Here is a 25,590-nt window from a genome sequence, read left to right as displayed (position 1 = left end):
GAATGGAAGGACATGGAGATGCACCGTAATAGACAATACAATAAATTAGGAAACGTCAACCCTGGCAGCTAAAATGTACTGGCAAGAGGAATCCAAGGAACAACATTTAAATTGTTGAAGACATTTCTCTTTAAATCCAAAAGGATTCAACAATAAAAAACTATATAGAATGATGTTTTCGTACTGCGTTAATGCTAACGTAAAGCAAAACTCAAGCTGGTCGTTGAGCTCAGCCACTGTGGAGAAATGTTGTGCTCACTGGTGATGGATGTGTAATGGCATGGAGAGACTGGACATGTTATCTGATAGGAGTCCCATCAGCGGGTGCATCTGGCTTCCTTCTATAACTGTCAGACAAGGCTTTTTTTGTGGGATGAGCTGCTCTGGGTTCAACCCATTCACAGGAACGCTTCCAGACGTTATCAAATTGAATCAATATGTGCGTGTGTGACATTGTTCATTGTTGATAATTTGCTTATATATACACATGATGTTTTTGTCATATTTGTATAAACAGGCAGATAGTTTTTGTGGGAGCACATTTCATAGGGAAATGTTTTTGACTTTTTACTGTTAAATTTATTTTTCTCCACTCACAGTGCCCGTAACAACAAGAGAAGGAGTTTGGCTGTTGGTACTCCTTCGCCCACGCTCTCACGACCGCTTTCACCTCTCCCGCTTGCCACAGGTACTTTGCGTGCTTTTGTGTGTACAGTTGTATGCTAGCTGAGATCTGTGTGTAATTATTGCTTGGCAGTCATTGGCTCTTCTGTGTGCATGATGATGAAGGGGGTCTACAATGGCAAGGTACCCATACAGCAGTGCTCTTGTTTTAATGGGGAATATCACCAGATTGTCGGTATTTTCCCTGCAGTCTTATTTTGTTGATTTCCTGCCAGGGACTCTCAATTTACTGTAATAGGACTTACATAAAGGATTCAAAGTCCTCCTTAGTATCAAACATTTATAGCTTTGCCTAGATTTTTTGAAGTCACCACTAAGGTGATCTTCGTTACATCGATGTCGATTAATTGATGAAGTCATTGTTTTTTTTTTTAATTGTCAATTTACGGTGTGCACATTTGCCTCCAATCACGAGCTCACTCACTGATTTTGATTTCCTCGAGTTGCTTATGTTAATGCTGAAATGTGATTAGCAATTAATCAATTTCATGCTCAGATTATCATTGAGCAGTCATAAGGTCGACTAGTTGGTTCAACACCAAGTCTTGATATCACTTTCTAATAGCTTTGGGAACTTTATTTAGATACATGACAGCAGTAGAATCGCCTCTCAATAGCATAGTTACAGTGAAATCCACATTCTTTGAGGTATACCAGAAATTTTGACTTTACAAAGATCTTTGTTTGTATGATACTGTTAGAGAATGAATATAGTTATATTGTATTTGCTTCATTGTACTCTCATGATAAAGATATCTCAAAATAGGATAGCCTATACAAGGGTACAAAAATGAAATCCTGTAACGCTTTCTCATTATGAAGCACTGAAATTCTACAGCACTTCATAAGACAATTCTAAACATGATTAATCTCGTTAGCGGTTTCTGAGTCTTAGTTTGTAACCCAGTGTGTTTCTTTAGCTAGCAGCAGCCCGTCAGAAAGCCCCAGAAACGTGTCTGCTAACAGCTCTGCTAACTTCCAGTTTACCCGCAGGTAAGAGTTGACTTGAAATGATTTCAGTTTTTACACGTGACATCATGCTCACCTTCTCATCTGCTTACTGCTAACACAGGTTCAGACGTTTACGTAATTTAGTAAATATGATTAAATGGAGGCCAACCGATCGAATGCAGGTCTGTTGTCTCTCTCAAATTGTGTAAACTCTGCGTTCAAAAGATAATGAGAAAAGAGACTAGCAGAAAGTTGAGTCGGTATTTCCATTAATGACTCTGTTCCAGCAAGTTAAGATCAGGACAAATAAAAACCACAATATGAAAACTACCATTGTTTTTCTTTCAGGCTCCAGTCATCAAAAATACTGCCTATATTTTATGTTATTTTTTAAAGAAAACTTAACGGGGTAATAATGACATGCTCTGACCTGTTCAATTTACCCTCGTAGTGGAAACAAGCCCACACAGAACCAGCCAAGGCAGCTGAAAATCCCTTGGGCCAGTTACTCCTCACGGGTTTTGGGTTGGGCTGCAAACTGGTGCTGATGTGATTATGGGTGAAATTGCAGAGCATGACCTCTCAAAACACTTATACATCACACAGGGATCTAGAAGAGCATGTGCCGTAATGGTCGGCAGCACAGAAAAAGAGTCTATCATGTATATCTATGCACCCAAAATGTGGGGGTTTTATTCATTACCGTAGTTACTCTATATGCTGAGTTCACACATGCAATAGATTAAAAAAAAAAACCCAAAACATATAGTTTCCTACCTAAAAGAACAACAGTAAAACAAAAACCCCTTTCCACATGACAGCACATTCATCGGCTCTCTTCATCAGTCAGAAGCCAGAAGATCTGGGCACACATTCTAAAGTCATATTTATGCATACGTTGTGTTTAAAATACATACAGTACAATTTTGTGTTGTAAGTCACATGTTTGTCTTTGTGTTTTACTGTTTGTTTTCTAAATACTTTAAATCGAGCAGGGACACTTTGACCAATGGGTTAGCACATCCGCCTAGCAATTCTGGGGGCCTGGGTTCAAATCCGGCCTTGCCCATGTGGCGTTTGTATGCTCTCCCTGTGCCTGCGTGGGGTTTCTTCGGGTACTCCACTTTCCTCCCACATCCCTAAATTGTCCGCATGTGTGAATGTGAATGGTTGTTTGTGTGCCCTGCGATTGGCAGGCAACCAGTTCAGAGTGTATCCCGCCTCCTGCCCGTGGTTAGTGGGATAGGCTCCAGCCTACCCATGACCCTATTGAGAATAAGTGGTGTACAACATGGATGGATTAAATGCAGTAAGAACTGAAAACATGTGCAAAACTGAGAAAAATGCATTACTGAATTTTTTAGATATAACATCCTGATGCATGCTGATGCAAGCAGGGAATAGCATGAGTTGCTTGTCTCCCAAAATATGATTGCCAAGCATCCTTATTCCATGCACTGGTCATTGAGCGTAATTGTCACTTCCATATTCAAAATAATTTGGCTCACGTCTACCACTCCAGCATGTAGTTAGCCATCAAATTATTTCTACAACTCAAAGAAATGCATCTTCCCCTGAATTCTGATGTGCTTCGTGTGATTTGAGGTACAGTTTTTCTGCTGTGGTGAGCAAGAGAGTGGAGAACCGGAAATCACCAAGGGGGAGTACGGTCCATCCTGCTGTTGTGGCTACTTTTGGGGGCTACAGCAGCATGATGCACACCCCGCTCAAGTTCATTGCAGGCAAAGAAGGGCAAATTGCTCATGTGTGGCTGTCGGTCATTACGCCAGGGCTCAGAGGCTGCCTGGCTGCCACAGTGTCCACATTTCTGTAGACATGGACTAAATGGCCAGGTTTGCAAAGTTATCTTCAAACCCTGGCTTTCCACTGTTGTCCATTTGATTCAGTCAATCCAAGATGCAACACAAGTCCCCTAATATTGTGTGTAATTTCTTTGTGGGTTATGCGCATTAGATGGTGCACTGCAATACAGCACATTGTAGCATATGCTGGAGGATGGATTGTGGTACTTTGGATGAGTCTGCATGATTTATCTAAATTAAGACTTGATGGACTGCCAATGTGGAGACAGAGAGTGCACTGCAGTCTGGGTAGGTTCATTGGGTTCAGTCATGAGTGTCCAATAATTTCATTACACAAACCCGGAACAGCAGCAACATGTAATCGCTGGACTAAGGCCTGCCACGCAACGAGCGAAGCCGCTGAACATGACTGAACCAGACAATTGTGGAAAAAATAAAATCGCTCACTCAGACCCGCACTCCAGGCGATTGACCCTCCCTCATCATCACCACGTACCAACTGTTTGCAATGTGATAACTGTGCGTTATGAGGTGCCACATATGCAGTACAGGAATAGATGATTATTATTATGTTATTCTATTAAATCTGATTTTAACAACAAAAACATAGAGCGATTTTCAAGGAAAAAGTGGATTGCCCTGACTGTTCTAGCTGCATTAGAATATTCCAAAGAGTTAATGGAAAAGAAATAAAAGCGAGTGTGGCTATTAAAAAGGTTGTTGGCTCGAAACTCTCAGTCACTGTTTCATACACAGGCACATATTCAAATGATAAATATCGTAAAATACCAGTACAGTATTGTTGTAAAACACTGTGGCTTGTCGGCGGCATGGCGTAATGTTTATTGTGTCAGCTCATGTGCATTTTGATGAGACACACTCTCCACATTCCACTTTTCAGACAAAAGTAAATAAGTGAATATCTGCACACACACAAAAGAAAATTCTGTTTAAATAAATATCCTCTCTATGTAGTGCATTCAATTGATTATAGGTTGAAAAGGATTTTCAAATCATTGTATTCTGTTTTTTACATTTTACACAGCTGCCTAACTTCATTCGAATTTGAGTGTGTACATAATTGTTGTATAGCCTGTTACACAACAAATTTTTGAATGGTTGTTCCAACTGCAACACTGTGATGATGCTCGCCTCTGATCACTAATTAAACTATTTGCAGAACCCCACACAGTGCACAACTGATAGTTGTGTCTACTTGGGCCGCTTTGCTCAATGTAAAGTAGGTTTAGGCATAGCTTCAATAAAATGAAAGGGAATATAATAATGTATAGGGCGGCACGGCGGTGCAGCTGTTAAAGCGTTGGCGTCACAGTTCTGAGGTCCTGGGTTCAATCCCGGACCCGCCTGTGTGGAGTTTGCATGTTCTCCACGTGCCTGTGTGGGTTTCCTCCGGGCACTTCGGTTTCCTCCCACATTCCAAAAACATGCAACATTCATCTGACACTCTAAAATGCCCCTAGGTGTGATTGTGAGTGTGGCTGTTTGTCTCTATGTGCCCTGCGATTGGCTAGAAACCAATTCAGGCTGTACCCCGCCTCCTGCCCATTGACAGCTGGGATAGGCTCCAGCACTCCCTGCGACCCTCGTGAGGATAAGCAGCGAAGAAAATGGATGGATAATAATGTATAGTGCAGGACGTAACCAACTAGTGAGAGCGTCTGCCTCACAGTTCTGAAGACCGGGGTTCAAATCCTGGGGACTGACTGTGTGGAGTTTACATGTTTTCCCCGTGCCTGGATTTTTTTTTTTTTACGGTAGACTCCAGCACTTGCATGATCCTTGTGATGATAGGAGGCTCCGAAAATGGATGGGTGTATAATACTGTATTGATCAGGGAGGTCAAATTTACGACCTGCAGGCTAAAACCCAACCCATCAAGGCGTCTAATCTGGCCTGCGGTGATTCTACCCATCACTTCATTTGACACCCCTGGTATAGATCTATCCATTGGTATTAGATCACCCTAAAGTTGCAGCAACCACAATGCAATACACAGTGTCACAATGCAGAAAGAAGGCATATATTGCATGGGTGAGCCCAGTAGTAAAACACAAAATAATCCGCAGGCCTTGTTCACTCATCAAAGTTCCTCTTGTCAGTCCTCATTTAGCAACATGTACCCAAAATCTTATTTGTGTGAGGAAGCCTTTGACCATCCTTGTCATTGTGGATTGAAACTGAAAGAAAGTAGGACATGTCCTCAGAGAACCATGCTGGACAGATTGGGGAAGAAGCGTCATGAGTGTGTTACTTTGGACTCAAATGTTTGTTGTAGGACTGGTGTTTGTGTGAGTGTATTTTATTTTTGAATTACATTAATGTCATTGCTGCATTATAACAGAGAGCAGTCTGGCAGGTGTTCAGCTGCAAAGTGGGACAGGCACAAAGGAGCGTGACAGACTTGTTCTGTCATTCTCATTAAGCAGTGTTTACTTTGTTGCTCACACTTCTCTCCCTGTCCCCCCCCGCCAATCTTCTGCTTCATTTGTGCCTTCCTTGTCCCGCTTCTGTGAAGCCATCTGGCCCGTACTGAAAGGTAAGAAACAATCAGAAATTATTTTTTTCAAATCTGTTTCTTGCAGTTGGTCATTTTTATTTGACGTTTTGATTTTCGATACTGGGAGGTTAATGGGAGTTGGAAAGTTGTTAGAGATTGACCTCAAAGAAATTTAGACTATCAAGCGTTCAATTCATTGGATTGGTTGGATAGGATTAGAAATGAGCTCATTAGAGGGACAGTCAAAGTTGGATGTTTTGGAGACAAGGTTCGAGAGAGCAGACTTCGATGGTCTGGACATGTCCAGAGGTGAGAGAGTGAGTATATTGGTAAAAGGGTGCTGAGGATGGAGGTGCCAGGCAAAAGAGCGAGAGGAAGACCAAATAGAAGGTGAATGGATGTTGTGAGGGAAGACATGAGGACAGTGGGTGTTTGAGAGGAAAATACACGAGATAGGCTTGGATGGAAAAAGATGACATGCTGTGGCGACCTCGAACGGGACAAGCCTTAAGGAAAAGAAGAAGAAGTGGTTCAGTTCATCTTGCTACAGTATGGTTTAGTGATAAATGCTGATATCATTTGCATTTTCATTGCAGTTTGGAGGTAGTATGGCAATATGTGCCACCTATGCAAGTAGCAGTACACCACAATGTATTGCATTAATAAGTCGGTTGGGACAGTAAATGATCAAATTCAATGGTGTTGAGTAAAGTGTCAAGTGCCGACCTCCACTAAAGCTTAACAGGACAAAGCATGGCACTCAATTTTTCATTTGATTAGCATTGATATGCTACGCACAAAGATCGTAACGACAGTCTTTAGCTTAAAATTTTTTACAACACCGGCCAACCTTCCATTTGTAATAAAAAAACAAAAGTGCTGTTAGCATTATCCTGGCAATTAACTAGGCAACTAATTCAATTGAAGAATTAAAAACAAATTGTCTCATCTTGCGCTTCTTATTTTTGGTAAAGGTAACAATGTGAGAAAGAAAGAATTTTAAGTTTGCAGTAGTGTCGTCCTAGGAGTCCCAAAACATACAAGTTACTCGCTGTCACTTGGTCAGCTATTTTTTCGTGCGTTTTGCAAGTTAAAATGTAACCTACATTAGAGATTCAGATCATGATGTTGTTTGAGTGAAGTGAACGACATTTCAATTTTTCATTGGGGAAAAAGGAGAGGCAGCAGTAAAACAGGCCAAAATCAAGATGTGAGCCAGAGGGATGTGTTGGTCGCAGACTGGGTGTGATTTAACCAATTGCAAGATTGTTCAAATAGTCTCGAGTCAAGATTTAAACACTTCCAAAGAGGTACCGGGTCAAATTTCTACATGTAGGGTATTCCAAGCCACTAGAGCCCAGATAGGGATTGTTCTCTAGGTACCGTAACACTGCATTTGAGACCATAATGCAACGGTGCCAAGATAACATAGTGAATGCAAATGCAGAACTTTTAAGCTGTTCTTTACTCACAATAATTTACAATTTTGTTTGCAGCAAAGGAGATGGCAGAAGATGGTCAGTGGCATCAGTCCCCTCCTCTGGATACTGTACCAATGCACCAAGTTCATCAGTATCTGTAAGCCTCTATTTAAAATTATGTATTTGTATCCCTCAGTATTATTTCAAGACCCCTGCAGTCACCTTTTCCCTGTCTATGCCAACTCTTTAATAGAGCTAATACGTCACCCCCCCACTTACGCCCCAAAATAAATGTTCAAAGTGTAAAAGTCTCACCTGTTCGCATACTGGAATCTGGCTTTGTGAACCTTGTTGGTTTTACTCTGCCCCGCAGTGTGTAACCAAAACATTCATTCATTGCATGTCTGTGTTTTGGCACAAGGGCAAAAGCCGTTGGCGTCTGCATACTGTCAGGATTATCATTTCGTGCTCACGTGGCAGTGTGTCAGCATTGTTGACGTCCCACGTGTGACGTAGAAATGTATCGTCGGAGGTCACATGAGACCCTCACAACTGACTTTAAAAGCACATGCGGTTTAACCAAAAATTCCACATTAGATTGAGTTGCAGTATCCGTGGCACAAGAAAAAGCGATGGGACCTTGTTTTCATTAGTTAGTCATGATAACAGGATGTCTGATGATAAATACTTGAATCACAGCACTTTATCATGCTGCACAGAGGGAAGGGATGAATCATCCAAGAGTAATGGAGATTGCGTCCAAGAGAGCTTTTTCCAATGCAATTTGAGCTGTTTTTCAGATTAAATTCAAGTATTTGGATGACAAAAATGATCCACGATGCGTAGCTGTTTATTGTAATGGAAAGTTAAAAAAAAAAAAAATCAAATAAGCCCTCACTACTGATTTTTCTGGCACATTAGTCAGGGCAGTAAAGGATTTTACATTTCCACACTCAATTTATTATCCTTTTGGGAAAAGTCGAAATAAGATATCATTTTGCATTTTCGAGTTACACCCATCAAGTTTTTCTGTTTATGGTCTCTGGAGTGACTTTCTTGATACTCTTGTCTTGAAACTTGGTACTGAAACTGCACTTGGCTGTAAAACAATAGCCGGCTCCTCTGTCACGGCTGTAATTTTGGATGGTTGGCCACATGGCTCAGAGACGGTGAGGTCAGCCTTCCCCATACAAAGCCCCTTTCAGGGATCCTCTCAGTGAGCTCTTTATGCTGCGCTGGCCTGAAACATCACTGGTTTCCTCCTCGAGCTTTAGCCGCCGCTTTCTATCACCTATTTTTCAGTCTTAACTTTTCACTTTGTTTTTACTCCACCACCTTCATTTTTCAATTCCATACCAAATTTTCCTGTGTTTCCTCTTACACTTAAGACTCCAGCCAGATGGAAGTTTTCATAAATTCCAGGCCACACGTCACACATTTTGGCGTGGAGTGAGAAAAAGAAAGCACACATGGCCAACACAACAGCCGTGCTGCCTGCCTTGGGATGTACTGTACTGCCAAATAAAAATCTTTCTTTTACACAACAGAATACTTGCACTCACAGACTCCTGACCAATAGAGATAAAATAAATATTGTCTTTTGCGCACCCTCCCTTGGTTTGTATCTTATCCACATACACATTTCCACATGAGGCAAAAGTAAATGCTCTGAGGATTCCATTGTTATTAGTCTTATTTCAGTTTTGTACAGGCTTTATCCTCCTTATCCTTCCCTTCTTTTCTTCCATAGTCCTCCTCTTCCCAGGAGCTCTTGCATCAGCTGCCTCTCCAGCCAACTCAAGATGATCTCCATTTCCTGTTTAAACATTTCCGGAGCACGGAAAGTGTGGCGGATGAAGAAGGACCACATGCTTCACCGCCTGTCAGGCTGCGTTCGCGCAGTCTCAGGTAATTTACAATCCTACCTATGCTTTTGTCTGCTTTGTCGATGTCAGGATTTATGTTTCTGTGATTTTTGTCATCCAGCATCACTTGTTCACAATTAGATGTTTGAAGGAGTCCTAGAAAATCCTCTTCTCATGGAGATAACAGAAATAAAAAAATCAGAATCTGAATAAACATAGTGTGGCACCAGCATGTAAGGTTTCTTTCTTAGCCTCTGCCATAACATACAGCGGTACTCTTGACTTTTGAGTGCCCCAATTTACGGACTTTTCATGTTATAAACCCTTGCTTAATAATTCCTTTGGTTTGTATCACAAGGGTAAATTGTTGTTGCAAGCAAGCTCCAGGTACACTGCTGTTCCAGTGAAGTAAAATAATTAAGGTACTGTCATGCCTTCACGTATGGGCAAGAAGAGCCACAGTCACCAATGAACTTTTAGCCAGTCAAGAGAATGGGACAAGCAGTCAAACACAAGTACAAAATGAGAACACAAGCGAGGAGTGACACCTCCTCCAACTCCTGAAATCATTCACTTGTCCACATCCCATAAGACGGACACAGTGAACACACAAAAACATTAGCACATTAGGTAATTACACTTTATAAAACCATTTAATTTAAAAAATAAACCAATAAAGTTTTTTTGTCGTTCAAAGGGTACATCAACATTAAATTATGGATTTAGAATGAGATATTACTTAAATTCATCAGTCAAGGTGTGTGAGGTAATACTTTTGGCAATACAGTGCATGAGAAAAAGGAATTGACACATCTGTCAAATTCTTAAATAATTTTAAAAATGTCTATATTAATGCAACACTTGGTTTGGTGAGGCTTACATTTTTCTGGTGGGGATTACCTTTTCACTTGACCTGTCCTGAGAAATTGGTGTGAGTGAGCAGCAGTCAAACTTCATGCTTGCACATTCATTAATGTTTAGTCATAATCCATTGCGTGTGTGTGTGTGTGTGTGTGTGTGTGTGTGTGTGTGTGTGTGTGGGGGTTCGGGGGGATGAGATAACTTTGCAGTACTGGTAATGGTTCAAATTTAAAAGGTTACTGGCAAGGATCAGTGGCGGCTTTAAAAATATCTCCAGAGAGCCTGTCCCTAAGCAGTTAACCATTACCAATGCACATTAGATGTTCGTGTTTGTACTGCTTGGGTTGTATAGTAGTTTGGCATTTTCCATTTACTGTATTGTTGTTGACAGTGCGTTGAGTTCTCTGGCTTGTTTCAAACATTCCCTCATGTAATTGAACCCTTTCACACACAACAGATGTGCTCATGGCTTCTGCAGATGCGAATCTGACATTAGCGGCATTTTCAAACAGACTCCGTTTGTTGTACGTCATGGCTGTCAACACTTGGACTGGAACATTTTTAATCAAGTCTTCCGAGATATTTTTTGGAAGAAAAATGCTTTTGGATTTTAGGTGAATTTCCAGCAATAAAATGATGAAAAATGAAATGTCCCATCAGTTTGAGATTTGTTTTTGTTATTATTCTATTGTTGCTCTTTTAAATAGATTATGTTGTAATTGATTTAATTGTTTTTATTATTCCGACATTTGCCCGTTTCTCATCCAGCCCTGGACGAACCTGTGGAATATTTGACAATGAGGTTGTAATGATGAATCATGTCTACAAAGAACGCTTTCCCAAGGTATAGTGAAACATGGAAGCCATCTTGATTTGCCATATTTCAGTACCCATTTTAATTAGTGTTCACTTTTGGTTCTTCCAACACAATGTTTAATGAAGGTTTTCCATCTTGGTCGCTTTTCAGGCAACGGCGCAAATGGAAGGCCGACTTCTGGACATCATCGAAGAGTGTTCGCCTGGAACTGCCCTTCCTCTGGCCGATGGTGTCCTTGGGTTCATCCATCATCAGCTGGTGGAACTGGTCCGAGACTGCTTGGATAAGTCCCAGAAAGGCTTGGTCACTTCTCGCTACTTTGTGGAGCTTCAGGAGAAGCTGGAGAAGCTTCTGCATGAGGTAAGGATTCCTCCGTTGTTAGCCTTAGAATGCATGCATCTGTGCTCTTTTAGTTTTATTATCATTCAAATGTTCCTTCTAGAACAGCCAGTGAATTTGTGATGCCAGCGCACACTGCTCTGTCTGACATTGAGTACTTTTATGGAGCCTCCCTCAGAACATTGAATTGGAACTGGTTGGTTGAGCTGTCATTTGCTGTTACGAAATAATAAAGTACACAATTTCAGTTCTACAATGAATCATTGCAAAATGTTTCCAGCAGACCTTTAGTTCAACACATGCTCTGGAAGGAATAGATAAACAGTTTTCTCTTCCTAAGCATCTGCTCCTCTGACTCTTATTCAGAATGAAAAGAGAAAGAACCGAGCCTTAGACACACTGAAAGCTTAACCCTCTAAAATGGTGCAATTTAGAGTCAAACAAGAATTTATATAAAAAAAATGCCTCTAAAGTTATGTTTATGAATAAAGACATTCACCACTAGACTCAAAAAGCTTCACAGTCCCTCAGTTCACAAAAATCAACAGAAATCAATTGGGGGTGAGTTGTGGGGAAGGAAGAAATCTTAAGAAGGAAAAACAAATGGAGCAATCGACCCTCTGGGATAACGAGGTTGCAATGGATGCTGAGTGCGCAACATTTATCACATATGATTCTCTACAATGATAGTTTAAACAGCAGGAGCATTCATCACAGGTGGATGTCTCGGTGCAAGTGGTTCTCCTTTGGATCTGTCCTGGTTGGTCATTACAGCAACATCCTCACTTAGCACAAGGCCACCTCGCCCACTCTCTGAGCATTAGCAAAGGAGAGGAGAAGCGCAAGTGTAACAATCAAAAAGTCAAATCCGGGTCAGCTTCCACAAAGTCAAAGTAAACTTGAAGCACAAGTCATCATCATATGCGACATCACTCAAGACATCAGTTCTGTGAGCATCTAAAGTAGCACTGCCCCAAACACTTCATCTAGAAAAAAAAAAAATCAGCTTAGTTTCTTAGCTCGGTCCACACAGTAGGACACTCAGGTTTTCTCATCAGTTTCAGGTTTCGCTTAATTCATTTGTAGCCATTTGAAGTAACTCTTTCACATGTCTATGACAAGACTTTACATGATTTTACTATAATACATGAGTTAGAGACACTGGACTGTTGATTAGTGGACAAAGGATCACTTTGAACTAGAAGCAAAAATTCATGGGGAGAGATGCTGACCTTGCAAAATGATTGAATTTTTCCAATGGTCCCTTTTTGCTTTCAGAGTTGTGGGTTTGCTAAAAAAAAAATCACAAATATTTTAGACTCACAATCGGCTGCATTGACCAAATTTGTAAACAAGACACAAGGAATTTGTCTCCGGTAGTTGGAGCCGCCCTACATGTTTATAACAGCAAACAAACAATCAATTAACAGATGTTTATTTTTTTAACTCAGTTGTGCACATTATGCAGTCCTGTAGCGTTTACAGCAGTTAGAATGCCCATTTGAGCGATAGTCCAGTACAATGACCATTGTTCAAAGACATTCTGCTTTAATGAAAGTGCATTTACAAGCCTTTTCTCTTAGTCTTAACCAGGAAAAGGCAAAGCATATTTACTGATTAATGCAAAACATTTAAGTACCAGCCACTATCAGTTGAACAGATAATGTAAGAAGCTCATTTGTGGTTTCCCCATCAGGCATATGAGCGTTCAGAGAGTGAGGAAGTGACGACCATTACAAAACTGGTGAAAAAGATTCTCATCATCATCTCTAGGCCTGCCAGGCTCCTGGAATGTCTGGTAAGGCTGGTTCAGCTCATAAGGCTTGAACTAAATACTTGAAATACAGATGTCACAACACACTGTGTTGATATGTTCAAGTAATAATAAAAATGACAGTTGGCTGAAAGAAAGTATTATGATGTTTTGTTCTTGGTAGTTGGCAGTTCTGTAGCAACAGTGTCAAGCTGATAATTGTTCAAATGAGCTGTGCTATCTCATGTTGTTTGTAGGACCTGTCACCGCTGCTTTTTGCTGAAGTGATTTCTTTTACATTTCTGCTTGAAAATAAAAAGCTACTGAGTATCTGTGTCAAACAGATGATAACAAAAACAGAGTGTTGTCTTCTCCAGGAGTTTGACCCGGAGGAGTTTTACCAGCGTTTGGAGACTGTTGAAGGTCAAGCCAAGGTCAGCCAGGGGATCAAGACCGATATTCCCAGATACATCGTCAGCCAGCTTGGCCTTACCAGGGATCCTCTTGAAGGTGCCACACTGATTATTATATTTTAGATAAACTGATCTGCAGACGAGACAATGTGTAATTCTTAGTTGTTGTTTTTTTCTTCTCGTCTTAACCTCCATAGAGAGACAGAGAGACTGGGTTATATACATAAAAATTTCTTGGGAGGTGTCTCACTGGGGACATGGTTTGCATGTGAATGAGATGCTACCTTAACCTACATATGTTTGAGAAATTCCTGACATTTTATGACTTGGAAAAGGGACAAAATTATAGTCCTACCTATGTTAAATATTGCTATTATTTCCCTGGCTATTACTTCCTGTCTTGCTCAGTCCCACTGTGACCCTTCACCATGAGAACCTCCAGAGAATAGCTTTGTTCACCTAAACAAAGATGTATATGTTTCTGAATTACAAATTTGTTGATTTATTTAACTAATCCAAATGTCTTTTTTTTCCTCCTGAACATATCTAAGTCTTATATGTTCCTAATTTTGTGATTACAGAAATGGTCCAACTGGAACAAACAAGTCCAAGTCACAGATCTGCCAGTAGAGAGTCTGAGTCTGGCGAGGCAACACCTACACAGGTAGAAACTAAAACATAATGTGAACAAATAAATAACACACACCAGGAGAAAAACAAGTCATACAGACCACAAACATCTAACATAATCACAGTGCTTTTGCTTATCAGAAGTGACACAGATTCTGTTTCCTGTTATGTGTGTTGTGTGGCAAATGTGATTCAGAGCCGTGCAGTTTGCACTCCCCCGCGTAGGAAACCACTGGAGAGTGACTTTGAAACGATCAAGTTAATTAGCAATGGCGCATATGGGTGAGAGAGACTAAGTATTTCGTTTGCATTTACTAGCCTGACTGTCTTTTGTGAATATAAGCAGAAAGAACAGATTGGAAGATACTTTCTAGATAAAATGATAGATCGTCAACTTTTTTTTAATCATAAAATCTTAGTTGGTCTTCCTCCATTCCCTTTTTGTTTTCATAATATTTTTCTCTTTCACCACGCCTCCACATACCCCCCTTTTTTCACCCTTGCAGAGCTGTATTTCTAGTCCGTCACAGGGAAACCCGACAACGCTTTGCCATGAAAAAGATCAACCGGCAGAACCTGATTTTGAGGAACCAGATCCAGCAGGTGTTCGTGGAACGAGACATCCTCACTTTTGCTGAAAACCCATTCGTGGTTTCCATGTTTTGCTCTTTCGAAACACGGCGGCACCTCTGCATGGTCATGGAGTATGTAGAAGGTAGAGACCATATCCAGCATCAGTTTTAAAGTTTGATATTAAACTTTTTCCTCATACATCACACTGCCTTTGAAATGTCTTCCTGCCCTCTTGTTATTTGAAGGTGGGGATTGTGCCAATCTATTGAAGAATATTGGTCCATTGCCCGTGGACATGGCACGCATGTATTTTGCAGAGACCGTCCTGGCTTTAGAGTACCTTCACAACTATGGAATTGTACACAGAGACCTCAAACCTGACAAGTGAGCCCCTGAACTGCTGCCTGTCCCAACAGTGACTAATTAAACACTGCCAGCCTTCCCAGTGAACATGGATATTTGTCTTCTAAAGTTGTCCAATGGCAATGCATGTTGAAAAAAAGCTATTTATGTGTATAATGTATTGTATGTAATGTTTTTTTCACTTCCTTTCTAGTTTGTTAATCACCTCCATGGGACACATAAAACTTACAGACTTTGGACTGTCAAAGATTGGCCTGATGAATATGACAACCAATTTGTATGAAGGTCACATTGAGAAGGATACGAGAGAGTTCATTGATAAGCAGGTCTGTCATCTTTCTTTTTTTCTTTCTTGGGTAATTAAATTAGCTATCACGATTGGCTTACCTTTTCACTCCTCCTCAGGTTTGTGGTACCCCAGAGTACATTGCTCCAGAGGTGATCCTGCGGCAGGGCTATGGGAAGCCTGTGGACTGGTGGGCAATGGGCATTATCCTCTATGAGTTCCTTGTGGGCTGTGTGCCTTTCTTTGGAGATACACCCGAACAGCTCTTTGGTCAGGTGGTCAATGGTATGTAAATTCTTAACTTTATTTAATTGTGGTGTCATCACTGACAACTTTTGTGTCACAAATGTTTTATTTGTTTGTGCGCCATACCAATCCAACTGCAGTCTTTACTTCATTATAATCTATTCAGTGAAACACTATTTTTTTTCTTGTGTCAAGATGACATCATCTGGCCTGAGGGGGAAGATGCACTTCCAGCTGATGCCCAAAACCTTATCACCAGACTACTTCGTCAAAGTCCGCTTGAGCGCATCGGAACTGGTAGGTGGGAGTGATCTTGAGGGATGAAATGAGTCATTTCATCATTTAAGGTAAAGCTTCTTTGCATGAACACCACACGGTCAATTCGATTTCTGTTTATGCTCCTTAGGTGGAACTACTGAGGTGAAGGTGCACGTGTTCTTCTTGGGTTTAGACTGGAATGGTCTCCTTAGGCAAAAAGCAGAGTTCATACCACAATTGGAGACTGACGAGGACACCAGTTATTTTGACTGTAGGTAGATTTTTATAGATATAAACAAAGTGTAAATATCTGCACATCAATAATTATGTTTAAGATTTCAGGTCACATAGCAAATTTCTCGAGGGTTTAAACTATGACTATGTATTAGGCTTTACACAGTTCATTATAGTCCTAATTAAAACAATGCTAGCATCTTTTTTAAAGCACTTTGTTTGAAACCTGATGACTGATATGATACCTTGTTACCTACAGCCCGATCCGAGCGCTACTGTCACCTAGGTTCTGACGATGATGATGAAACGAATGACGATGAATCCTCTCTTGAACTGCGACAGTTCTCCTCTGTGGCCCACCGCTTCAGCAAGGTTTGTTTTCCTTTACATAGTGTTACTTAAGACTAAATTACTTTTTGTGATTAAAATTAACTCACCATCTCTCCCAATATTTCAGGTGTACAGCAGCTCAGAGCACCTGTCCACCTCTACACCATCCAACCAGAGCTTGTCGTCTTCAGAGCGGAGCCATAGCGAAGAGAAAGAGGAGCGATGGGAGAGCAGAGGTGCCTTTTCCCCTGTTGACGGACACAAGCACTTGGCGACTGGAGACAGACCCGATGGACTCAGGGGAAGGTGAGTGTTCAAAAAGATGAAATGAACAATAAATAATGTTATACTTTCATTCTTGACCGATTCAATATGTATAAGAATAATCTTGATATGCTGTAACGTATGCCTCCATTGTGATGGACAAGTCAATGGCACAGCGCCAAGTCTGGACTCCACCCTCACTTTCAAATACACCCACCTCCAGCTGCAAAAAATCAGGATGGCGACAGCTTAAATGCCAAATTTTAGCCTTTAAAAAAGGAGTCCACATACCAGTGGGTGATGTCCCAGTGATTATATGTTTTTTTTCTATATTTTAATGTGGTCACAAACTATTCAGAGTTCTAGAATAACTGACTCCACTTTCTGTGAAGGTTTTGACTTTTTAAAATTGAAATGATGATTCATGACCACAGGGCCATGTTTTGAAAATGACCATGACCAAACACGACCAAGAAGGATGAAACAACAAGCCATACATGGTCGTATGGAAATAAATGACAAATTGCATTAATTTTTTTTGCAGTTATCACCAATAGTTATTTTTGTTTTCCTCAGTTACAATTTTCACTAATCTTCCAATACACCAGTGAACCAGATTCTTTCTTAACCCAGATTAAAATACATTTTTTGTGTATTCCTCTCTCAGTTTGCGTCCTCGTGCCTCATCCAGTTCCTCCCAGTCTGAGCGCAGTGCAAGCCCGCTGGTATTAAATAGTACTCAGAGCCTTGACATGATGCCTCGCTTTGCCATCTCTACTGAGGAGGAGGGTAAGGCTGGAAATTATTCACGTGTACAGTTATTTTGAACTCCAGAAGGACCGTAGTCCCGACTTTACTCCTTTTTTTTTTTTTAAGATGGCATGGTCTCCAATCTGAGGCGCATTCGTCTACGCAGTAACAGCACAGGCACTAGACCATCATTCCGCAGGGGTGCATCCAGACGCATCGCCCACCAACTGGAGACTCCAGAAAAACCCAGGCCTCCAACTGGAAAAGTCCCCAAGTCTGCCTCAGTCTCTGGACTTTCCCTTGTCATTACACCAGGTGCACAAATAACAATTACTTCTCCACAATTTGAGCAATTCTAATGAGCTATGAAATGAAATAATAAAACAGATATACAATACTTTAGTGCTATACTGTATTTGCTTTTACAGTTAATGTTTACAGTGCCCTCTACAGATCGTTCTTAGGCAATTTATATAATTACTAGAATGCCAAGCGTCAATAAGACTGAAAACATGTCCAATATGTGGGGGTAATGCACACTTTATGGAAAAAAGTTTAATCCCTGATAGATCTAGAGCGGTATTTCTTAATCTTTATTGAGCCAAGATACATATTTTACATGAAAAAAATCTGAGTACACCACATGAATAGAAATATAACAAAAATTACAGCATATATATATACATACATGTAAATATTGACAGACCCGGGTTAATTGTACCTTTTGGCATATAGTGGTAATTGTTTTTTCTTCCACTTTACTTGGGTGCCCTTGCGAGACAAGAAAGAGACATTATTTGTTTTAAATAATTTTCAGGCCAATTAAATTTGGTTTGACAATGTTGGCACACGTTTTTGAATCACTGACATAGAGGTTCACTGCATTTATATGTTTTCTTACTTCCATTCAGTGAGTGTTGTGTTTTTAAAATCATGCCCGTGACATATAATCAAAACATGGCTCATTATGAGACTATGCATTGTTGCTTCATCTTATGGTGTCTTTAAGAATAATGCCATAGGCATATCATCTGAATTACTTTTACTGTTTTTGCCATTAAACATGTAACCATAATAGTGCAAGTGCATTTATCTTTAAGGTCTCCCATGAGGAACAGAATGCTCATGGGTTTTGATCACACTTCCATTTCAGATGACTCAGCGGGTCCTCCTTCCAGCCCCAAGTCGTCTTTATCTCTGTCATCCAACCCTTCGTCCAGAGACTCGTCCCCCAGCCGGGATCTTTCCATCAACATCAGCTGCCTCAGGCCTCCAGTGGTCATCCACAGCTCTGGGAAGAGGTTTGGCTTCGCTTTGCGAGCAATCAGAGTCTACATGGGAGACAGTGATGTCTACACAGTTCACCATATGGTCTGGGTATGTGTCTTTCTCACAGGCACCGTGGTCAAACTGACACATAGACTTGGGAAACAATAATTATACGAGTGTCAAACTTGGGTTAACAGTGTGTGTGTGTGTGTGTGTGTGTGTGTGTGTGTGTGTGTGTGTGTGTGTGTGTGTGTGTGTGATAAATAAGCGTCATCAACATTGTTTTAAAAATGGCAGCATGACTTACATCATACATTATATGAGCTTTTCTATGTGTGTCCAGTGTGTGGAGGAGGGCAGCCCAGCACATGAGGCAGGTTTAAGAGCAGGTGATCTCATCACACATGTCAATGGGGAATCTGTACAGGGACTTGTCCATACCGAGGTGGTAGAGCTTCTGCTTAAGGTATGGATCTGAAAATCTTCATTACTTGTTGTTTTTTTTCTGTTTAGCTCCGTATCAGCTTTGTAATATGCAACAAAATAAAAATTTATGTCTTCCACAGAGTGGAAACAAGGTGACCCTGCAAACCACTGCTTTGGAAAACACTTCTATTAAAGTGGGTCCCGCCAGAAAGACGAGCTACAAGGCTAAAATGGCCAGACGCAGCAAAAGAAGCAAAAGGAGAGATGGGCAGGACAGGTACAGGGTCATTTTTATTGCAAATCGACTTCACGTTTATAATTTAGTAGTTCTCTTCAGTTTGATTTTGGCTCCATGATTGATAAAGCAACAATCCTATTGACATTTACTGTTTTGCTTTGCAGCCGGCGGCGTAACATATTGAAGAAGCTGTCCAAACATACGCCCCCTCCACCAATGCAGGGCAGTCGCAGTTTCTCTTCCGGGTTCCACCAGTCATCCAGCGACAGCCTGTCTGGGTCTCCCACCCAGTCTCTCTCGCCTGGTCCGTCCACCCCCTGCCGTTCCCCTGCTCCTGACCACTCTGGAGGTGAGTGTGTTTCTTTGCACTTTCATGGTACTGCACCGTCACAGTGGATTGTGTAATAAGTGATCACTTCACAATCACTTTTTTGTACTTGTTGGAAAAAAAGGACATTCTCGTTTAAATGCTTCTGTCCATTTGGACAGCTCTTAGGTTGCATCACCAGCTACAGATTAGTTTGGTGAGAGACATTAATGATGAAAAATAACTATTGTTGGATTGAAAAAGTAACTAGTCTATATACTTTTCTGGGAAAATTAATGTCACTTCGCTCGTTACTCAAAATGTAAGATTTTTGAGATCACTGCAGAAAACATACAACATTCACAGGCATGTAGTCTCCGTTCTCCATGGCCACGATGTTTATTACTAGAGCGGAGTTTGGAACCTGGTCTGCCTCTTCATATTAATTGTGCTGGATCTCTTTCAGTTACCCTTAGTGCTGCCCACCATGTGGCACGTTGTGATACTACAGTGAAGGCGTGCTAGCTTATATAGGCTACTGTATTAAAAAAAAAAAAAAAAAAAAAGCCAAAAAACCCCCAAAACAAATGATTGCTAAAAATTCTATATACTGCACGGGAACACTGTATAGACAAAGCTAACCATTTTTAAACAGGCGTCAATTAAATGTATTTTTTTTCCACAACCCACAGGAGGCCTTGGTCCATATCGTAAATTTAAAGGGTTATGCCTTCCTCTGTCCTTTCTCTTCACACAGATTCAAGTTCATCACCCTGCTCCAGTTCCCCTAACTCGCCTGTACCTCAGACTCGTCCCAGCTCCCTTCACGTCTTGGGCCGCTACGCCAAGGCCGGTCGCTGCAAGTCCACGAGCAGTATCCCGCCTTCCCCGCTGGCCTGCATCCCACCTCCCCAGCCTCTATCGCCTCAGTGCTCTCCCTCCTGCCTTCCCAGCCACCCAAAGTCACTGCACGGTTTTCACGGTAAAACGTTGTCCCCTCCCACGATTGCTCGCCATTCTGTGCGTCCCCGCAGTGCTGAGCCGCCACGTTCGCCGCTCCTCAAGCGGGTCCAGTCAGCAGAGAAACTGACTGGTGACAAAACAACAGGCGGGTATCATTGCGAGAGGAAAGCCTACAGCGCCAGGCGGCATACGATGGAGGTGCCTCTCTCTGAGGGTGAAGATGTGGAGGAAGAGGGAGCCACTGGGTTTGTTTGCGTGGGCGAACATGGTCGCCAAGGGTTGTACGTCGGGAGCCAAAGAAGTCACCAAGACATTATCGGAGGAGGCAACGAGCACCACCGCTACAATGCTGTGCCACAACACCGGGGCGGTAACCACCACTCTGCGGAGGTGGTGGTGATGAGGAAGTTGGCTTTGTCTGAGCGCCGGGACTCCTTCAAAAAGCAGGAGGCGGTGCAGGAAGTGAGTTTCGATGATTTGGACGAGAGAGAAGCCACACTTCCCGGCAGTCCGCCCAAGACGTGCACGGCCTCCTGGGTCTCGGCTCAGTCAGACTCCAAATTGAATGTGGGAGGAAAGGCAACACAGGATACGCCAACACAGCAAAAAGCCAAGTCGAGAGATAAAGAATGGTCTTAGATTCAGACCACCTTATGATAGGTCAAGATTAACAACCGGTTTCTCCTGGGGGTGTCTGCGTTGCCACCATACACTGCTCACAAAAAGTTATTTTGGGGGATTTCCTGTTAAGTTTCAGGATGATCCTAAAATTCACCATTAATTTCACCTTTTAACTTTTGAATGTGTGTGTCCAATTGTTCTACAACTAGCTGTTGTCTAACAGGGACTTGAACAGCAAAGTTCCCAACAGATACCTCATCCATGATTTGACAAATGCTTTAAAAGGATGTCCATGTTTTTACCTTTCAAGTGATCCCAGGTGAGATTAATTATAGCTACAACACATTGTCGGTATAACGTGCAGACAAAATGCTAAATTGTGGCTACGAAATAACAAATTATGACCACAATATAGCTATAGTGTGCAAATTAAATACTCATTTGTAACCAACCACGTAAAATCGTAGTCCATCTTGATTGTGTGTGTGTGTGTGTGTGTGTGTGTGTGTGTTTGTATGTATGTGTACACACACACAAAAGTATATACACTAATTTGAGAATATTTGGAGGCCCGCTCTTTTTTTTTTTTAATGCCTTGTTGTTCAAATTAAGGACTGACTCAGGTGCTAAAAAAAATTGGATCGGGACATCCCTACTAATTTAAGGGTGACTTATCATTCCTCTGACCAACTTGGACATCTGGCGACGCAATTGGAGTAATTCCACCACAACATGTACAAAAATTCTATTTTGTGGCTACAATCTATTAAAACTCTGGTCACATAATAGTTAACATAAAATGTTATGTCCAAACTAAATTCTAATTTGTGAGTTTAACAATTTCCATGAGCCATTTAGACTTCTACGTACACAAATGGAGCACACCTTCACTTGGAAAGTTTTGTGTTGTAGAAGATTTGCGGTTGATTTGTTTGTCCAGGAAAAATTTTGGTTTTTGTGTGTACATTCGTACCCTATATTGTGGGAGCAAATGAGCATTTTGTGGCCCCAAGTGAGTATTTTCTGTGAATATCTAAATTGTGACCACAATTTTATAATGTTTTACCCGTGTCATGGCAGCAACCTTTAATGTGCCACACTTAAGCTCGTTGGTCACATCCTTCTGAGAAAATCCTTGCGAGTCTTCAGACATGATGTCCTCAGAGAAAGCATCCATTATGCTTACAGCATCCACAGCAGCTTAAAACTGAGAAACTGGATGTTCTAAGAACTTTACAGAAGTGGATGTTCTTGGGAGTGTTGTGAATGTTGCTCTTCAGGGCTAAAAAAACATGAAGAAGAAAGAAAGTGGGACTTGTGCATTCAAGAGTTTAGAGCAGGTCAAATTAAGTTCAAATTTAAAGGTCAAAATCACATTTTAGGTCCATCCTGAAATGTCAAATAATATCCCTGAACGTTTTGTGAGCACAGTTGTATCTTCATGCCCAGACAACCACATGTTGCCAGACATCTGCGATCAAGTCCCTGGATCATCACAAGCTTGAAAATGGATATTTCTTGGTAACATACGCATCCTTTAATACTGTTAATACAAATATGACTGCCCATCTATGTTTACCCCATTGTTGCTTGGTTTGTCTGTTTCGAAAACTCCACGTTATCTATGACAATAATTTTGTAAATGTATTTGTATTTTAAATGAAGACGCGTATTTATAACTTTGTTTACTCATCTTGTTTTTGGTTTCTGGGATGCTTTAGTGCTTGTTTGCAACTGTCTAAAAGTGTTAATACACAAAAGCGTGATTTTATTTTTTATTCAGTTTTCAACATTTTGAGGCTTTGAGTTTCATAAATCCCTGTCCTCGATGCAACTTTGAAATCAATTTTGTGCTGCACCTCACGAGGAAGGAAGTTTCTCATTATTGGATCCCATCATGACTTGATAAGAGGACCACACTTGAAAGCCAAACATTGGTGCCAAAGCAAGGTTAGCCATAAAAACCAGACTTGTGTATAGAAAGGTGTTTGAGCATTTATCCTGTATTAATATAGGTCTTCTGGTCCATGCACTAGTACACTGTCCTCACTAATAGGACAACTTTGGCATACAAGCGGGAGAGCTCAGTACGTTACTATTGAAGAATAACTGTGCACTAGTTGACTATTTTTGAAGTGCTACATATTAACTCGAAGATCTTTTTAAAATACTAATAGCACACATGCTTAAGCAGGTTGTTTGAGCGTTCATTCAAGATTATCAATATCAAGCTTAAAGTCGATGTTCTAGTACAGCTCTTTGCCAGCACTAGTAGGACTACAGTCTTACTGGTAATCTTTTGCCGACTACTGCCTTCTTGTACTGCATGACATTTCTGTGCACTAATTGGACAACTGCATTTTACTAGGTAGACTTTTTGGTGTTACTAATAGGGCTGAGTAGGCTGCTTGTGCGTAACAATTCTACAAATTGGGTAGTTGTTATTATGTTATTATAGCTTAGAAATAGTCCAAAAGTGACACTAGTAGTGGGAGAAAAAAAACCCAACTAAAAGACTCATTCTACTTGTGTGCTGAATTGTCCAATAAATTAGGATGACGAGCATACTGGTACATGGACCATAGGATGGACAATAAGGATATAGAATAAATGCTCATACTGCTTTCTGTAGTTCTATTGTACATAACGCATGTGTCAGCAGCACACATCTCCCAGCAAAGATTGTGTATCCACCTTGTGTGTTTGTTTCACTCCATCCTCCTGTTGCTGTCCTCAACACACCTTAAACTACGTACCTGTCAGTTTATAAATGAGTCATTTGGTGTGCTTGCTTGGTGTGACACGTTTCAAGCCCATTTCTGCCTAGATTGAGGGAAGCAAACTGTACAGTGACTCCCAAATACTCCAAGCAAATTTTCTTTGGTGTGTAATATGGATGAATGTTTACATTTTATTGCAAAAGTGTGTAGGTTATTATTAAAAAAAAATCACATCGTTAAACCAGGACTTGTAAAGGATAGGAGTGGCTTTTTCCCCCCTTTTATTGCTCATTAGGAAGAAGTCTTGTTGCAGTAGTATTGTTGTATAAACAACAGTGGACCTTAAAACAGCTGTCGGTGGTGTTTTTTTGAAAGTGACCTTGTAAGGATCGTTGGCCTGCAAAGTGCGACTAAAGTGGCAGGTTCCTAATCTCCTGTCTAGATCAAACTCAAAAGACTGCATGCTTTACATTCCGCCATATTATTTCCACCTTTTTTTTTTTTTGGTAGTACAGTACTTTATTTTGCTCATGGAAGCTATTAAACGCAGAAGCAAATGTGTCTTATGGACTATGAGAACATGCAGAGGTGGTGTGTTTGATACTATTGCTGTGTTTTCAGGATTTTATCTTATTTTGTACCTGTAAATTCCCTTAACTGTATAATCCTTTTTTTTTAATCTCCTTGTTTTAAATTGACATTTGTCAGATAACAAAACTAAGGACGACAACAGAATCCACAGCACAAGTTAGCGTATCAACACATCTAAATGCAGCTTTATTTAAAAAAAATAAAATAATTGTTGCATTACACTCCATGTGAGCTGTTCAACTTCCTCACTAGTGTTTATGGTATAGTTCCCGCACCGCCCCCCGCCCCCCTGTCTCTATGACAAATGGACCTCGAGTTCCTGCTACGTGAGGATCCTGTTCAGACTGAGGTGCCGATGTCTTTTTATTATTATTGTCTTAACAGTGCTTGAAATAAAATATCCACAAAAAAAGGAATCCAAAATTTTGTGTTGAATATTTGTCAACTGTAACACAGACAAGTCCGGTTGCTGCGATGTGAATGAGAGTATATGTATAATGAATAACTAAAATGAAATATATGCAAATGCATTTACACTTTCCGTCAGTGTCACAGTCATGATAAGCAGGATGGATGATTTTCAATTTTTTTGCTGATGTATTCCAGTGGCTCTGATTGGCAGGGAGAGGTGATATGATTCACTAAAATATGAAGGAGCTATTTTGAGCAATTTAGGTTAATACATATTCTAACTTCAGCTGGAGCCTATCCCAGCTAACATGGACAAGAGGCAGGTTACTCTCAATCGCAGTTATGGATGGGACTCATAAAGCGGTTCTTATTAGGACATGCCAAAGTCACTGCAACATACTAGTATGGGGACCGGCCAATAAAACCAATTTTGCAGTGACTTGTCAAATAAATCTGACAAACCCGCATAAATCCAACAGTCACTTGCCATATCGCCGTTGACTTTTTGCGGGCTCACTGTATTGCATGTTTTTGAAGTGCACATATTTAAATTTATATTGTAGCTTTGTTTTGTTTTTGCTATGTTGTGGTGTTTTGTGGTGGACATACAGTGCCTTGTGAAAGTGTTGGGCCCCCTTGAACTTTTCAAACATTCGCCACATTTC

The 25,590-nt window shown here is 40.9% G+C and overlaps 1 protein-coding gene across 3 annotated transcripts in view; it reads left to right on the top strand.

Annotated features, from left to right (window-relative positions):
- mast3a (microtubule associated serine/threonine kinase 3a) overlaps positions 1-23,032 on the top strand; it is a 32,316-nt gene extending 9,284 nt beyond the window's left edge. For 2 of the 3 annotated variants that reach the window (XM_061838639.1, XM_061838638.1), the window contains 26 exons: positions 600-688; positions 1,605-1,677; positions 5,995-6,015; positions 7,473-7,554; positions 9,148-9,305; positions 10,892-10,967; positions 11,091-11,300; positions 12,976-13,077; positions 13,410-13,542; positions 14,027-14,109; positions 14,272-14,357; positions 14,582-14,790; positions 14,894-15,032; positions 15,205-15,337; positions 15,417-15,582; positions 15,739-15,840; positions 15,950-16,072; positions 16,295-16,407; positions 16,493-16,671; positions 17,297-17,418; positions 17,506-17,694; positions 18,533-18,756; positions 18,992-19,114; positions 19,215-19,351; positions 19,477-19,661; positions 20,377-23,032. In XM_061838639.1, coding sequence (XP_061694623.1) covers positions 600-688; positions 1,605-1,677; positions 5,995-6,015; positions 7,473-7,554; positions 9,148-9,305; positions 10,892-10,967; positions 11,091-11,300; positions 12,976-13,077; positions 13,410-13,542; positions 14,027-14,109; positions 14,272-14,357; positions 14,582-14,790; positions 14,894-15,032; positions 15,205-15,337; positions 15,417-15,582; positions 15,739-15,840; positions 15,950-16,072; positions 16,295-16,407; positions 16,493-16,671; positions 17,297-17,418; positions 17,506-17,694; positions 18,533-18,756; positions 18,992-19,114; positions 19,215-19,351; positions 19,477-19,661; positions 20,377-21,221 — 4,102 coding nt within the window. In that variant the 3' untranslated portion in view covers positions 21,222-23,032. The remainder of the gene's footprint in view (positions 1-599; positions 689-1,604; positions 1,678-5,994; positions 6,016-7,472; positions 7,555-9,147; positions 9,306-10,891; positions 10,968-11,090; positions 11,301-12,975; positions 13,078-13,409; positions 13,543-14,026; positions 14,110-14,271; positions 14,358-14,581; positions 14,791-14,893; positions 15,033-15,204; positions 15,338-15,416; positions 15,583-15,738; positions 15,841-15,949; positions 16,073-16,294; positions 16,408-16,492; positions 16,672-17,296; positions 17,419-17,505; positions 17,695-18,532; positions 18,757-18,991; positions 19,115-19,214; positions 19,352-19,476; positions 19,662-20,376) is intronic. The other variant, XM_061838640.1, reaches the window with a different exon arrangement.
- Positions 23,033-25,590: the final 2,558 nt, after the last annotated feature.

The sequence above is a fragment of the Syngnathoides biaculeatus genome, chromosome 13, assembly GCF_019802595.1.
Source record: "Syngnathoides biaculeatus isolate LvHL_M chromosome 13, ASM1980259v1, whole genome shotgun sequence".
NCBI classification, from domain to species: Eukaryota; Metazoa; Chordata; class Actinopteri; order Syngnathiformes; family Syngnathidae; genus Syngnathoides; species Syngnathoides biaculeatus.
This window is presented reverse-complemented; position numbering and strand designations above follow the sequence as displayed.